General features: G+C 39.4%; 1 protein-coding gene across 1 annotated transcript; it reads right to left on the minus strand.

Annotated features, from left to right (window-relative positions):
• Window positions 1-7283: 7283 nt before the first annotated feature.
• LOC119741367 (cationic amino acid transporter 4-like) lies at window positions 7284-10804 on the minus strand. Its single transcript, XM_038217119.1, has 3 exons — window positions 9119-10804; window positions 8034-8142; window positions 7284-7363 (listed from the first exon to the last, which is right to left on the minus strand). The coding sequence occupies exons 1-3, from the start codon at window positions 10802-10804 to the stop codon at window positions 7284-7286; spliced, it is 1875 nt and encodes a 624-aa protein (XP_038073047.1).
• Window positions 10805-12779: the final 1975 nt, after the last annotated feature.

Here is a 12779-nt window from a genome sequence, read left to right on the forward strand (position 1 = left end):
TACATTTTATGACTTCTTTTTTTAGTTTGTCTACATCGCAGGGCCGCGATATTTTTTTTACACAACTATCTGGGGTACTTTGTGCGCTTTCCTATGGGGCTTGGTTTTTATAACCAGGCTTGAGTGGAGGCTACTATTTTTCAACTTGGTACGGATTTCGGACTTTATTTCCCTTTTTAAAAAAATCCTCCAGAGCCTCGGATCAGAAAAGAAAAAGGAAATTGCTGCTATACAAGTAGTATCCGACTGAAAAAATAACATTTTTAAGATACAACTTTAAATTGTTGAAAAAAGAGCAAAATCTGAATGGGCAGTGCGAGGAATCGAACTCGAGACCTCCGATCATAAGCCAGCATGGCTAACCACTAGGCAACGGCTGTGCTCGACCAAATCCTGCAATTCATAAATTATATACTTTCACACCATAGATATAGAACTTTAAATAACTAGATCGGACGCGCGTATAATACGCGCTTTTTGACAGGACGCTGCCATTAGTCACGTGAATAGGGTAAAAAAAAATCTTCGGCGTGACGATCACTTGTAGTTGTACTTGCTTGCCGTGGTAGGCTAGGAGGAAAGGACTCGAAAATGCTCGCAAACTGAGCAGCAAAGTGCAACCAAGACGAAGAAAGGGTCCCGGTCGGCCTGACAGTCTCTAAAGAAGTTAACATCATGTGTGAGTAACTTAATAGAATTTATCTCTCGTGACCGTATTTCGAACAAGACAGCTAGCTTTTATAAAAATTAACTCAATACAGTCATTTTCCTAGTTCCAGATTTTTCCTAGTTCCGGATAGCTTCAAAAAAAACCTACCTGTTTCGGATTAGTCTCCAATATTTTTTTTTCAGACGAAGTGCATTTTGAAAAGGAACATGCAAGCTTCTTGATACATGAAGATCTTTTCGATAAAATGTTAAGAAGAGGAATTTTCTCCTCGGTGCATCATTCGAACCGTGTGATTTCAAATATTTTGATTACACACTACAGTCGTATAAACTCTTCCATCGAATGTTTGTTGAATCAATATAAGTTGTAGAGTCTCTTATTTTTGAAAATTCGAAAACGAATGACCGTATGCTTTTGACTAGTTCCGAATAGCGCGTGTGCTTATTCGTCCCTTACGACCCAACTACACGCGCATTAATGGATTTTGTGTGACGTATTCCGTGTGCTGTGTCAAAATATTTTCGGTCTGTGCGTGAGTTCGTGCCGTTGCACTGCAGACAAACGTTTCAAAATCATTTACATTTTTCTCTTTGTTAAATTTGGTGGAATTCTCTTGAATGAACTTTTTTGGGAAAATTAAATAATACTTTATCAGCAAATGTGCTTGATTCGGTAAGTTCTGACTGAAAAAAAAAAGATTTTCTCGCGTGATTATTTTTTTGCGCGAATCAGTTTTTGATCGATTCGGAACTGATTGAACCGATCCGAAACTAGAAATTTGAAATTTGAAAAATTATTATGTAGTATCTCCATCACTCAAGGTGAACTATACTGAACCAATGTCACTTGAATTTTGTGGAGTAACTGAGCTGAAAGCAGCCTGAATGATGTTTGCTATCTGGAACTAGGAAAACGACTGTATAGGCTACGTTACGCAATGCCTATGAACATAAATCACAGGAATGGATGTGGAGAAAAATCCCCCATGTGTGATCCAAAGGATCCTCCGAATTTGTAATAACCGCGCAGGGCCTACTTAAAATATAGAGAGTATATTGTTTTAAAAGTTAAGATGGTACTGATCCTGAACATCGACTAACAATTATTTCTGGCCTAACGTCACCCCTCACCTCTCCTGCTTTTCAATAATAGTCCGCGGGGAACATGGATTGGGAGTCACTTTTTGTTGAGGGATGTGGGTGATTAAAGAAAATGCACCATTCTCCTAGTTTGAACACAATTGCAAGGCGTAGGCCTATGTGATGATCAGTCATTTTTTATTTTAATTTGTCCATTGTTAAGAAAGACTTGCCACAAATCTGTTCAGTCACAATATGTGTTGTAAACAACACGAACAAAATTATTTAAAAATCCACAAAATTTTCAATTTCGGGTAGACTTCAGGAGTGTTGATTTACGGTAAAGATGTGCAGCTGTTTGATTTGAAGTGTATGGTGTATCTAGGCTACTCTCATCTCCTTTTCATTGTTTATCTTGAAGGATAAAGTCCTACAAAAATGTGTGCATTTTGCTAAAATTACAACAACAAAAATTCAATCGAGGCTTATTAATTTTACTTCCCAGGTTCCCTCACGGAGAGATTAAAAGTTTGGCTTCAGCGGATAAGGGATAAGGAGAAATATTCCAAATGGCAGCAAATGGAATCCAACATCTTCCCTGCAGAGTGCTTCAAGTCAAGGTGGAATGGGGGAAAACACGTCTGCGTGACGATGCCGAACCGTCAATCTTTGAAGACCACCCGACTCATTTGAAGCCTGTAAATATTACAATGAGCCTTGGGGCCAGGATAGGCTATCGATGATTATTGTCATGCATTTCAAGGCCTATCATGTGCTTTATTTGTTTTATTTTGTAGAAAGACTACAGTCTCGTGTATGGTCTTCGACACGAGAGAGAAAAGCTGCCAACGACAAGGAAAGAACCGACCCAAGCCCCCGTCGAAGATATTACTTCAGTGCAGGCTGTATCGGCAAAACAAACACAAGAAATAGAGCAAGTCTACCACCCGAAATGAATCTTCCCTCGGCAGTAGCAGGAAGGCTATATATCCAAGCTTGAACAGGTAAACAGACAACTCCGACAGGAAAGTCGACGATCACGTCGAAAAAGATCTTATCCGTCAGAGTAGAAGGGTTAATAAAGGCCGGAAAGAGGAGCAACTTGTAATCCAGAGACGGCCGACTAGATGGAAACCATGGAAACACAGTTTCCTATTCTGCAATCGGAAGTCACTTTGCTGGAGCTAGGAAAACTGCGCCTTGCTCAACGAATCACAGTCATAGTGAACAGATGAAGAAGTTTGCACTGCTTGACGAAAGCGTATTCGTCAGAAAGAAGATTACACTGCCAATGTGCGTACAGTGAGGAGATAGCTGGGCATGCACGCATAACCATGCCTCATGCGTGGACTAAAATTTAACAAGTTTCGCTCAGTATTTCGTTATCATCTAATTGTTGCTCCTCAGAAATTGAAATATTGAATAGCCGTCTGTTTGCGTTCATGCATATGAGGAAGCTATATTGAAATTACTTATTCTGGTTAATAAATTTATGGGAAGCAATACTCACCTGCTGGTAGTTGCATTGGCTAGACCTTCACATAAATATGCGGATGGTAACAACGTGTTAACCAAAATGTATGTTTTCATGAGCCGTGATATTCTTGACAGCTGGAATAAGGCAAAATAAAAAAAAACATGTTTAGTGTCCTGCCTCTTTGACAAAAAGGAAGGAGGAGGCCCTTCTTTTTTTTTTTTTTTCAAAATGGCCGCCCGACACATTTTCAAGACAATGTGGCCGGGCTATTTTTCAAGATGGTTACCAGCTTTTTTCAAAATGGCCGCCACTTAGACTCATTGACTATTTCCACAGCTTTATACACGGTATAAAAGTCTAAAAATACGATTTCTTTCGTCAGAGATCGTTAAAATTTATCAATTTTTGTCTTTTAAAAAAAAAAAAAAAAAAAAAAAAGGAGGCGGCCTCTAAAAAGGAAGCGGGCGGGGACGCTAAACATGTTTTTTTTTTTTTACTTCGCCTAATGGCTATGGATATGGAACTGCCATTTCATCAGTGTATTTATTAGCTAACGAGTTGCATATAAATTGTTTATTACCTAAACGTTATTCAAGTATCAGTGTATTCAGTAATCACAACAGATGGCCAGAGATTGTTTTTGTAGTCATTCATTCATTTCAAATGTAATGTTCCCATTGAGCTTAGCAGTATTAAATCAACATAATATTTCGAGTGCGTGTTTTTTTCTGTTATTTCATTTTGATGTTGGTAAAATCAAAAGTTTATGTTTTGTCTGATAGGCAAGTAACGGTTGATATTTATTGCACATTTTAAAAAAGGAGGGGAAAATCTCATTAAACAGGTTGACTTTTAACTACGCTTTTGACATTTGCCTTTATAAAGATATAAGAGCACAGTGTGGCTACTTTTCGGTACAAATTAGTATTCTTGGCTGAAAATCAATTACTTTCAACACAGTCGCCAATTTAGCCCCAAATAAGACACAGAGGCAAACCCATGTGTAACTTTTCGAAGGAATGTGAAATGTCGAAAATCGTAGTTAAAAATGTCAATCTGTTGTTAAGAACTTCAACAAATAGCTGAATTCAGGTGTTGGCGACATTTTTCCGTCCAACATTTAGCAGCTGCTCTTTGCGCGTGGCCCTATTCACGTGACTTTGCAGCGCTTCCATGAAGAACCCAAAGTTTTGTGCACAGTGAATGGCGCGTTCGAACGCGCGTCCGATCTAGTCTTTTTATTCTATATCTCTGTTTCACACATGTGGAAAGAGTATACGCGCGCGCGCGTAGGTAAAAGGTTACAGGGTTGTAGGGAGCCGCTACGCGGCGCTCAACAATCCTATAACCGTGATTCAAGTCGCCTGAAAAATGGGTACCCTGTTCTATTGTGTAAATAAAATATTCGCCGTCGGCGACTGCTACATAAAAAGTCCATCGTCTGCAGGAAGCCGTACAACGCATGCGCATTTGCTTTTTTTTGGGGGGGGGGGGATTAATGCCGGTTTGAGTCAACAGAACATCTTTACCCAAACGCCAAGCTGCCAAAAAAATCAATACACAACTCAACTTTTGCAGACCCACATTCAAGATCACACCACTGTGAAAAAATATTCGGAACAAAATAGGATTACACAAATATTTGGAAAGAATTCTCACACAATCGCACCTAAGCTTAGGAGGAGCACGCAAATAAATGCACTGCACAATATCAACGTTCCGAATAACCGGCGACACAAAACAACTAAATGCAGAAATTCCTTAAATCGATTAGGTTCAGGAGTGTTTTGTTAAGATGTGAAAAAATAATAAAAAACTTACTGTTGTTTACCCTGAATCACTGCACAACTGAGTCCACCAATATTCAATGATAATTCAGATTTTACAAACTGAACGCAAAAATAACACCACAAATAGTGGTCACAGAAAACAATATATAACTGTACAAACCTTTTCTATATTAATTTGCTTAAAACTAAACGTGAAAAAAATACTACCGGTACCATCATTAAAAGACAAACATTTGATAAGAAACCCAACACCTCTCTAAAATACGGCAGTATTAGGTACAAACTGGCAAAACAGGTAAGTTTAGTAAGGAATGAAAAGAATGTAAACTAGATTTATGTTTGTGGACAAACACATGGCTGTTTCGGATAGATTGATTCATACAGCAGAGTGTATTTCTGAAGATAGCACACTGTTATGCAACATCAATATTTTGTCACTGACAAAAGGCATTTCAATATGTGGGACTTACATGTACAGGGTGTCACAAATGAAAGGAAACCCAAATGACAGGAACCATCTTTGTAATGACGTTCTGTATGTAGCTCTTTCAAAATCTAGGATATGAAAGCCCAATTACTACGCTTTCTTTTAGTGCAAGTATCATTCCAGTCACTTTTGTACTTTTCAAGTTACGAAATTTTAAACACAAACACCGTTTTAAAGTTCTGTCCACAAATCACAAAAAAGGTAAGTAGTGTTCTTTCAGCAAAACGAAACAATTCACATTTATGCTTATGTGAATTGTTTTCGTATGGCAAAAGAAGGAACACGTGTGATCCATGGACAGAACTTTAAAACGGTGGTTGTGTTTAAAATTCCGTAATTCGAAAAGTACATGAGTGATTTAAATGATTATTGTACTAAAAGAAAGCTCATTAATTGGGCTTTCCGTTTTCTAGATATCTTTGAAAAGGCTACATGCAGAACGTCATTACAGAAGGGGTTTCTTTTTTTGTACTCACCCGGTATCCTATACATGTAGTTCTGTAGATATAGGCCTTTGAAAATGTCCCTTTAATGTGACGTCACATGACTTATAACATCATCATGACGTCATCATAACATCACTTCAGTTTTCATCTATAACACCTCCCGGTTTAGGTACACAACCAAGTTTCAACCCAATCGAATCTGTAGTTCTGTGGATATAGACCTTCAAAGTATGCACCTTCAATATGACGTTACATGTCATGTGGTGACGTCATCATGAAGTCACATCAACTTTTATCTATAAAACATCCCTGTCGAAGTACATACCAACTTTCAACCTAATCGGACCTGTAGTTCTGTAGCCTTCAAAATATGCACCTTTCATGTGACTTCACGATGACGTAATTGTTCGGCACACATCTGCAAGTGGTGGACTATGTGTGCCAAGTATAAAGGTAGTCGAATGTATGAAAGTGTCAAAAGTCCTAGGTGGAATAAAAAAAAGTGTACGTAATGCTAATCTGAAAAATAAGATATACACTGGTTTATATGTTTGGGAATTTGGTATCAAGATTGGTGGATTCTACAGTCATTCAGACCACGGCATCAAACGTTTAACCCTGCAGTCAGAGCAGTGAATAGATGATTGTTGGGAAATAAATCCGATTGTTTAAAATTTGGATCCAGCTCGTCACAGACTCTCTTAATAAAGATTGTGCAGTGAACGCATTTCGGTGGAGTTTACATATTTACTGGGCTTACATGTCGGGATTCGCCGAATATGTCAATGAGCCTTCTATATGAAAGCCAGGAACTAATTCATGTACCTAATATCGGTGAGAACATTTAAAAATGTCTGTCAGAGGGAACAATATTTGATAGATGAGCTCTTTACGAAATTGGCCTATGGCATGCATGGGATGGAGTCACGCTGATGAGGCTTGTTGACGTCTTGTGTCTGGAGTCGATTTTGGGCGTAGGGATCCTCTTATGGTTAGTACGTCTGGATTCAAACCAAATGCCAATTAACTACGTGGATCTGGTGAGCACAGAAATCTGCTATACGCAGCAATGACTTGCTACACGAAACGTTATACAAGCCTAAAAAGTCATTCAATGAATACTTTCGCAATAATGACCGTGTTCTTAGAAAAACAGATTTTCAGAAAATGTCATGTAATGAATACAGCATCATTATTATGACTTGTTCTCATGTAATTCTGCTTGGAAGCCACATGAAATTGGATCCAGAAATCATCAGCCAATAAAAAAATGAAACGTCATTGATCAGTCAACACAAAGAAACATTTCATTGGCAATGACGTCACTGCCTTCGTCACTGATCATTCAGGTGAACATCTTGTCGTGTGGCCTCCACGCTGTGCTTCATGCCGTACGTAAAGTACACGATGAGACCTGTCAGGAGAAAACAGACAAGTCGATTCAGAAAACAAATGAAGTGTGAATTTAACCATGTATTAAGGACATTTCAACTGGTGGGGATTTGTACGAAATCTTATGTTAATACCTAAATAATCATTTGTGAGTGCGTCACTAATTTAAGTTCTTTCACTGCAAGAACCAAAACAAACTATATAGGGTGACAACCTGGAGCAGAATCCATCTTGATGAAATAGTACACGTCGATAGCGGACATATTGGATTCACAGAATCATTTAACATATGTTGGTCTTCTTTGACTTACTGAACACGTGGCTACACGCCATATTATTCGGTCGCCATTGTAATCAAGAATACGTCGCTAAACGTTTCGTCAGAAACAGTTACTAAAACTAATTTCATGACGATTGTGGGTACAGGTTGGTTTGTTTTGGGGCGGGCGGTCGTCTATATTTTCTTTGTTTCTGACGGAAATGTAATGATCTGTCAATGTTCTGACGATTTTATGATCTTTTGTGAAGCTTTTCGCCTTGGATTAATTGAACATAGCTCAAAATACATTCGAACAAGGAGCAATAGCATCTCTACGGGAAAAAAATAGCTGCACATGCCTTTGAGTCTTGTGCGAATTTTCCCCTTCCCGCTTATATCCTGCACAGACAGCATATAACGTGATATTATTTACCTAAACACAACCAACCGACGACTCCTACATAGACCAAGGAACTAAAGTGTAGCAACAGAATGACAGCAGCAAGCAAAGCAATCAGCGGTAGCAAGGGCATAAGTGGTACCTGTATCAACAAAAAGTCCAGAATATTTGGGTTATTTTTATTTCAAAACTCAAAGTACTGCGCATTCGCCAATTCGAAATTAATAGTACGTTTAACCATTTAGTTTGTTATGACCAACAAAATCACAGGAATTAGAAACTTGGAAATGCTGAAAATCTTGCGCTAATCGAATAAATAACTGATTTAGAGTGCGACCGGTGCTCAGGGTGTTCAGGGGGCGCAGGTTCAGGTCCCGCTTACGACAATTTTTTATTGAACAACATAGACGTAAAATGATTATATCTGTCTTTGAATTCATCAAAATATCGCAAACGGCCAATCAGGGAGACACAATTTGCTTTAAAAAGTTGTACATAAGGAAGACAAGATATATTAGGGAGACATTTTAATGCTTTCCTGTCAGATGGATGCACCCCTGTATTAAAATTCCAACAGACACCATTGCTAAACGCCCATACTTCAAAATTGTTTTAAAAATACTCAGAACTCTCACATGTATTTAAGCTGCACAGAAAAATGATGATCAACATGTCATCTTTCATTTTCTTTTCATTTTTTGGAGGGTTGACCATTGCCTTTTCGAGAAATTAGCGCCACTTTCGAGCACTATTGCATCTAAAATGCTCAGAATTGGAAGCCCTAAGTCCGGGCTAGAGGTTCATTGCCATCTCTTCAATTCCCCAATTTTATGGCTCTCAGAACTCTTTAATATAAAACATTTTGAGGGTATAACTTTTTATTCATGAGCTTGGCGGAGGGGTTGAGGCCTATTAACAGGTGTGCACCCAAATGTTCGGTTGATGGATAGGCCGGTTATTTAATATGAGAAAAGGCTTGCAGATATGGATTTTACCCCATGGCTTCTCTGTACAATAACATGGTAAAATAAAGAATTGCTTCTGTTCGTGTATGTTTCAATATGCCGAAGGTAAATGGCTTTTTGTTACTAAATTATTTAAATTTTTTGAAATCTTACTTTGAATGGGAGGTCATCGGTGTCTTGCGGTAGAAGTAACAGTGGACAGCACGAGACGAGAGTTAAAGCGCTGCTTACGACTATCCCGAGTATTAGACCTGGGTCATGGACTCGCAACAAGTCGTCCATTCTGAAGGTCAACAACGCTAGGAGCAGGAACTCAAAGATGAGGTGAAAGCAGAGTGAAAGAATCACGGATCTGGTTGTATGTTCTCTGATCCATCGAAGAATGATGGCACAGCTCTTGTGAATCCAAGATGGACGCTTTGGTAGCTCGTTTGTAGCGTTCGTTTCAGCAGTGTCAGTTTCTGACTTAGGTTTAAGCAATCCATTCAAATCTATTGTAGTATTCTTGCGTCCATGAGCCTCGTTGGCACCCTCCTTGAAACCACCCTTGTCTTCGCCGCCCAATTCTACGTACCCGTCACTCCGGTTTGGGGGTCTGTAACGCAAGATAGTCACCGCAAATATTATAATGACGGTCTCAAGTGTATATAGCATGGAGCCGGTCTGTATTAAAATCTTGATGTCAATTAATACGGCAAAAACAACAGAAATACATGTGCCAAGAAGGTTAGCTAGCAAGGGAGTCTTAGTTCTCTCGTTGGTCCTGGACAGCATAGAAGGAAGAAGTCCATCTCTTGACATGGGATAAATGAAACGAGACAAAGCATAGGACATGTTTAGAGCACCTCCCGTTACGCTGCATAACGCACCTACTGCTACGATGTACTTCATCCAACGTAGACCATCAAGATCATTAAACGCTGCCTCAAACGGGGTTTTAAGATCAATGTTGCTGTATTCTGTTAATACAGTGACTGAGAGGACTCCAGTCATGTAGACTAAGATACTGATTCCAAGGGCAGACAGAAGTCCTATCAAGAGATCCTTGGATTGGTCTTTTGCTTCCTCAGCTGCTAGGGCGATAGATTCGATCCCAGCATAACCTGCGTAAGCAATGATTGCACTTCCTACAATCTCATCAAATCCAACTCCCCTTGGTGCAAACCCATGCTCTGTTACGAGGGAGAAGTCTGCATGAATCATGGCCACAATGAAAACCAACATCAGAGTCAGTAAAGTGGTTATCAAGAATAAATTGTTAGCTTTGGAGAATACATTGGTGCCTAAAGAAATAATACCACCAGACACAAGAATCAGCAATCCAGCGATAAAATCGGGATGGGTACCAAGAAGAGGTGCATTCCATTCCTGACCTCCAAGGACAAACTGGACGGTAGCATTTCCAATGGAGCCGCCTAAAGCATCGTCCAAATAGGCGCTCCATACCTGTCCTATGAAAGCAAGCGCAACGATTCGTCCTGCCACACTACTCCACCCAGTTAAGAACGCTATCATCTCTCCAAGTGTCGCATAGGCGTACAGGTAAGACGCCCCCGTTCCAGGTAGCTGTAAGGCACACTCTATGTAACACAGGCCAGACAGTGAAGCCAACATACCCGAGAGGAAGAAAACCAATAGAGCAGCCGGACCCGCCACTACTCCAGAAACTTGTCCCGGTAAAAGAAAACTACCAGATCCTATCATACTTCCGACACCAAGTAAAGTCAGGTCGACTACACCAAGGCATCGATGTAGAGGTGTTGGGATTGCGTCCCTCTGCACAGGTTTTCTTCGAGTTGAAGAGCTGAACATTTCTCTGAAGCACTGGAAAAGACCCATAGTTGATGGACAGTATACCACGTCGGTTTCGAGCAATTAACCTGTTGTCAAAAAAATAACAGTGAATTTGAACAATATCGACATTTATAAATAACAAGACGATAAGCCTATAGCTGCTCCCACACACAATTCTATTCAGTTGAATCAGAAAAGAAGTATAACAATTCCAGTCCTGAGCCAAGATTACCTTTGATGTGGAACCCCTTGTTTTTATTGGTATTTTGCTCCTATATCGCTCACGGTTTTTGTTAGTTCTATGTGCTCCGTACGCGTAGTGACCGTCTTTTTCATTATAATTACGTTCCTTGCTTGCTTGGTTAGTTTATGTGGTTTATTGCCCAATTGACAGATGCAACGTAATATCATTCATAGAAAATTGAGAACAGATCTCAATTGGGTAAAAAGAGTTAGATAAATTGTATGGCTTGTTGCATGCAAATTGTCATTTGGCGTATGTTTTTATTATCGTACATTTCAATGCACGTGCGTTTTTGCGTGTGTTTTAATTTATTTCTGCGTGTGAATCGCGTACAGGTTCACCAAAAGAGCTCCAATTGAAGGGAGCCAAAAAATAGTTACATGTAACTGAATATTTACTAAATACCATAAGAATCCATCAGAAACATAAAGGCGCCGAAAAGCTCACTATATTACCCGACGATATATCCATATAGCTAATAAACCTCGACAGTGGTGCCATGGGCTGCACCATTTACGATATAGCATGGGGCAGTGGAACCGGGGCTGGGGGCTGGGGGAGGGGGTCACTTGCCCTCAGATTTAGCCAAGTGCTGACTAAAAATGTGCCCCTTCGAGCATAAATGTGCCCCCTCGCGATGAAAACAAAACTGGCCCTAAAATTTCGGATAATTTGTTTTCAGAAACCATTTTCCAAAATGATATAAAGAGTGTGCATATGCCCTTATGCAATAGCGCGTAATGACCAAAATGTTCCCAGCAAAAGGGCATATGCAGAAATCTGCCTCCATCTATGCATATATAAGGGCATATGTGCATATGCCCTTATGCAATAGCGCGTAATGACCAAAATGTTCCCGGCAAAAGGGCATATGCAGAAAACTGCCTCCATTTTAATGAAATTTAAACATTTGATTCAAAATGAGCGCAGGGGAGCAATGAAACCTTTCAATGCAATTTTTTTGAAAATGATTTTTGCGTCAGAACGCTCATATGCCCTTCGGCCGGGCACCCGACGAGTTCATAATTAATTAATTAATGACCAAATGATAGTCCATATTTATCAGTATATACAGCGAGAATGCATCGGTAGCTATACAGATAGTACGTCATAATTTGTTATACATTGCCCATCTCTTAATGTTGCCAAATTTATTAAGAAAAGAATTGTAATATTCGCATCAATCGCTCTTTGGATAAGAAAGTAATTAATTAGTTCAAAATTAAAATATTAAAAAACAGCAAGAATTCCAATGATTACGTCATTCACATAATTTCAAAAATTAGTATGTTGATCAAGTACGTCCTTAGTCACTTGCCAAATGGATTTGAAGTTCTATTATATATGTCGTTATGACCTCAACTTTAAAATGGTGTCACGCAAAAGGATGAATTTATTATAATATGTTTTCATAGACACCCTTTACATGGGGTTTGTCTGTGTTTGCATTGAGGCAGCACAGGGTCGCTTTTGGATATTATCCAAATTAAATTTCAACAGTCCAGACTGGGGTATAGTCTTCATATCAGGTGGATGATAGACAGGAGTGACTCAGTTTCCTCTAGCAGCTATAACCCTTACATCTATACTTCTCTCCATTCGGCCCCTCTACGCATAAACCATCTATGCATAAACACATACTTTTTAATGATCAGAATGAAAAGACGACAAGGCGTTGACAAATTTTGATCGACATACGGATTTTTGGTTGTCATCGATTTGTCTACGCCTTCGGGACGTCAACTGGCCGGAAAATTACTACTGAAGGTTAGTAAG

The sequence above is a fragment of the Patiria miniata genome, unplaced genomic scaffold (genome assembly GCF_015706575.1).
Source record: "Patiria miniata isolate m_02_andy unplaced genomic scaffold, ASM1570657v1 HiC_scaffold_5, whole genome shotgun sequence".
NCBI lineage: Eukaryota > Metazoa > Echinodermata > Asteroidea > Valvatida > Asterinidae > Patiria > Patiria miniata.

What these genes read in the sequence shown, in the direction of transcription:
- LOC119741367 (XM_038217119.1), bottom strand. Translation starts at nt 10,804, where the DNA reads ATGGGTCTTTTCCAGTGCTTCAGAGAAATGTTCAGCTCTTCAACTCGA. An exon ending in CCGATGACCTCCCATTCAAA is followed by an intron (nt 8,143 to 9,118) that starts GTAAGATTTCAA and finishes TTGTTGATACAG; the next exon opens with GTACCACTTATGCCCTTGCT. An exon ending in CGTCGGTTGGTTGTGTTTAG is followed by an intron (nt 7,364 to 8,033) that starts GTAAATAATATC and finishes TTCTCCTGACAG; the next exon opens with GTCTCATCGTGTACTTTACG.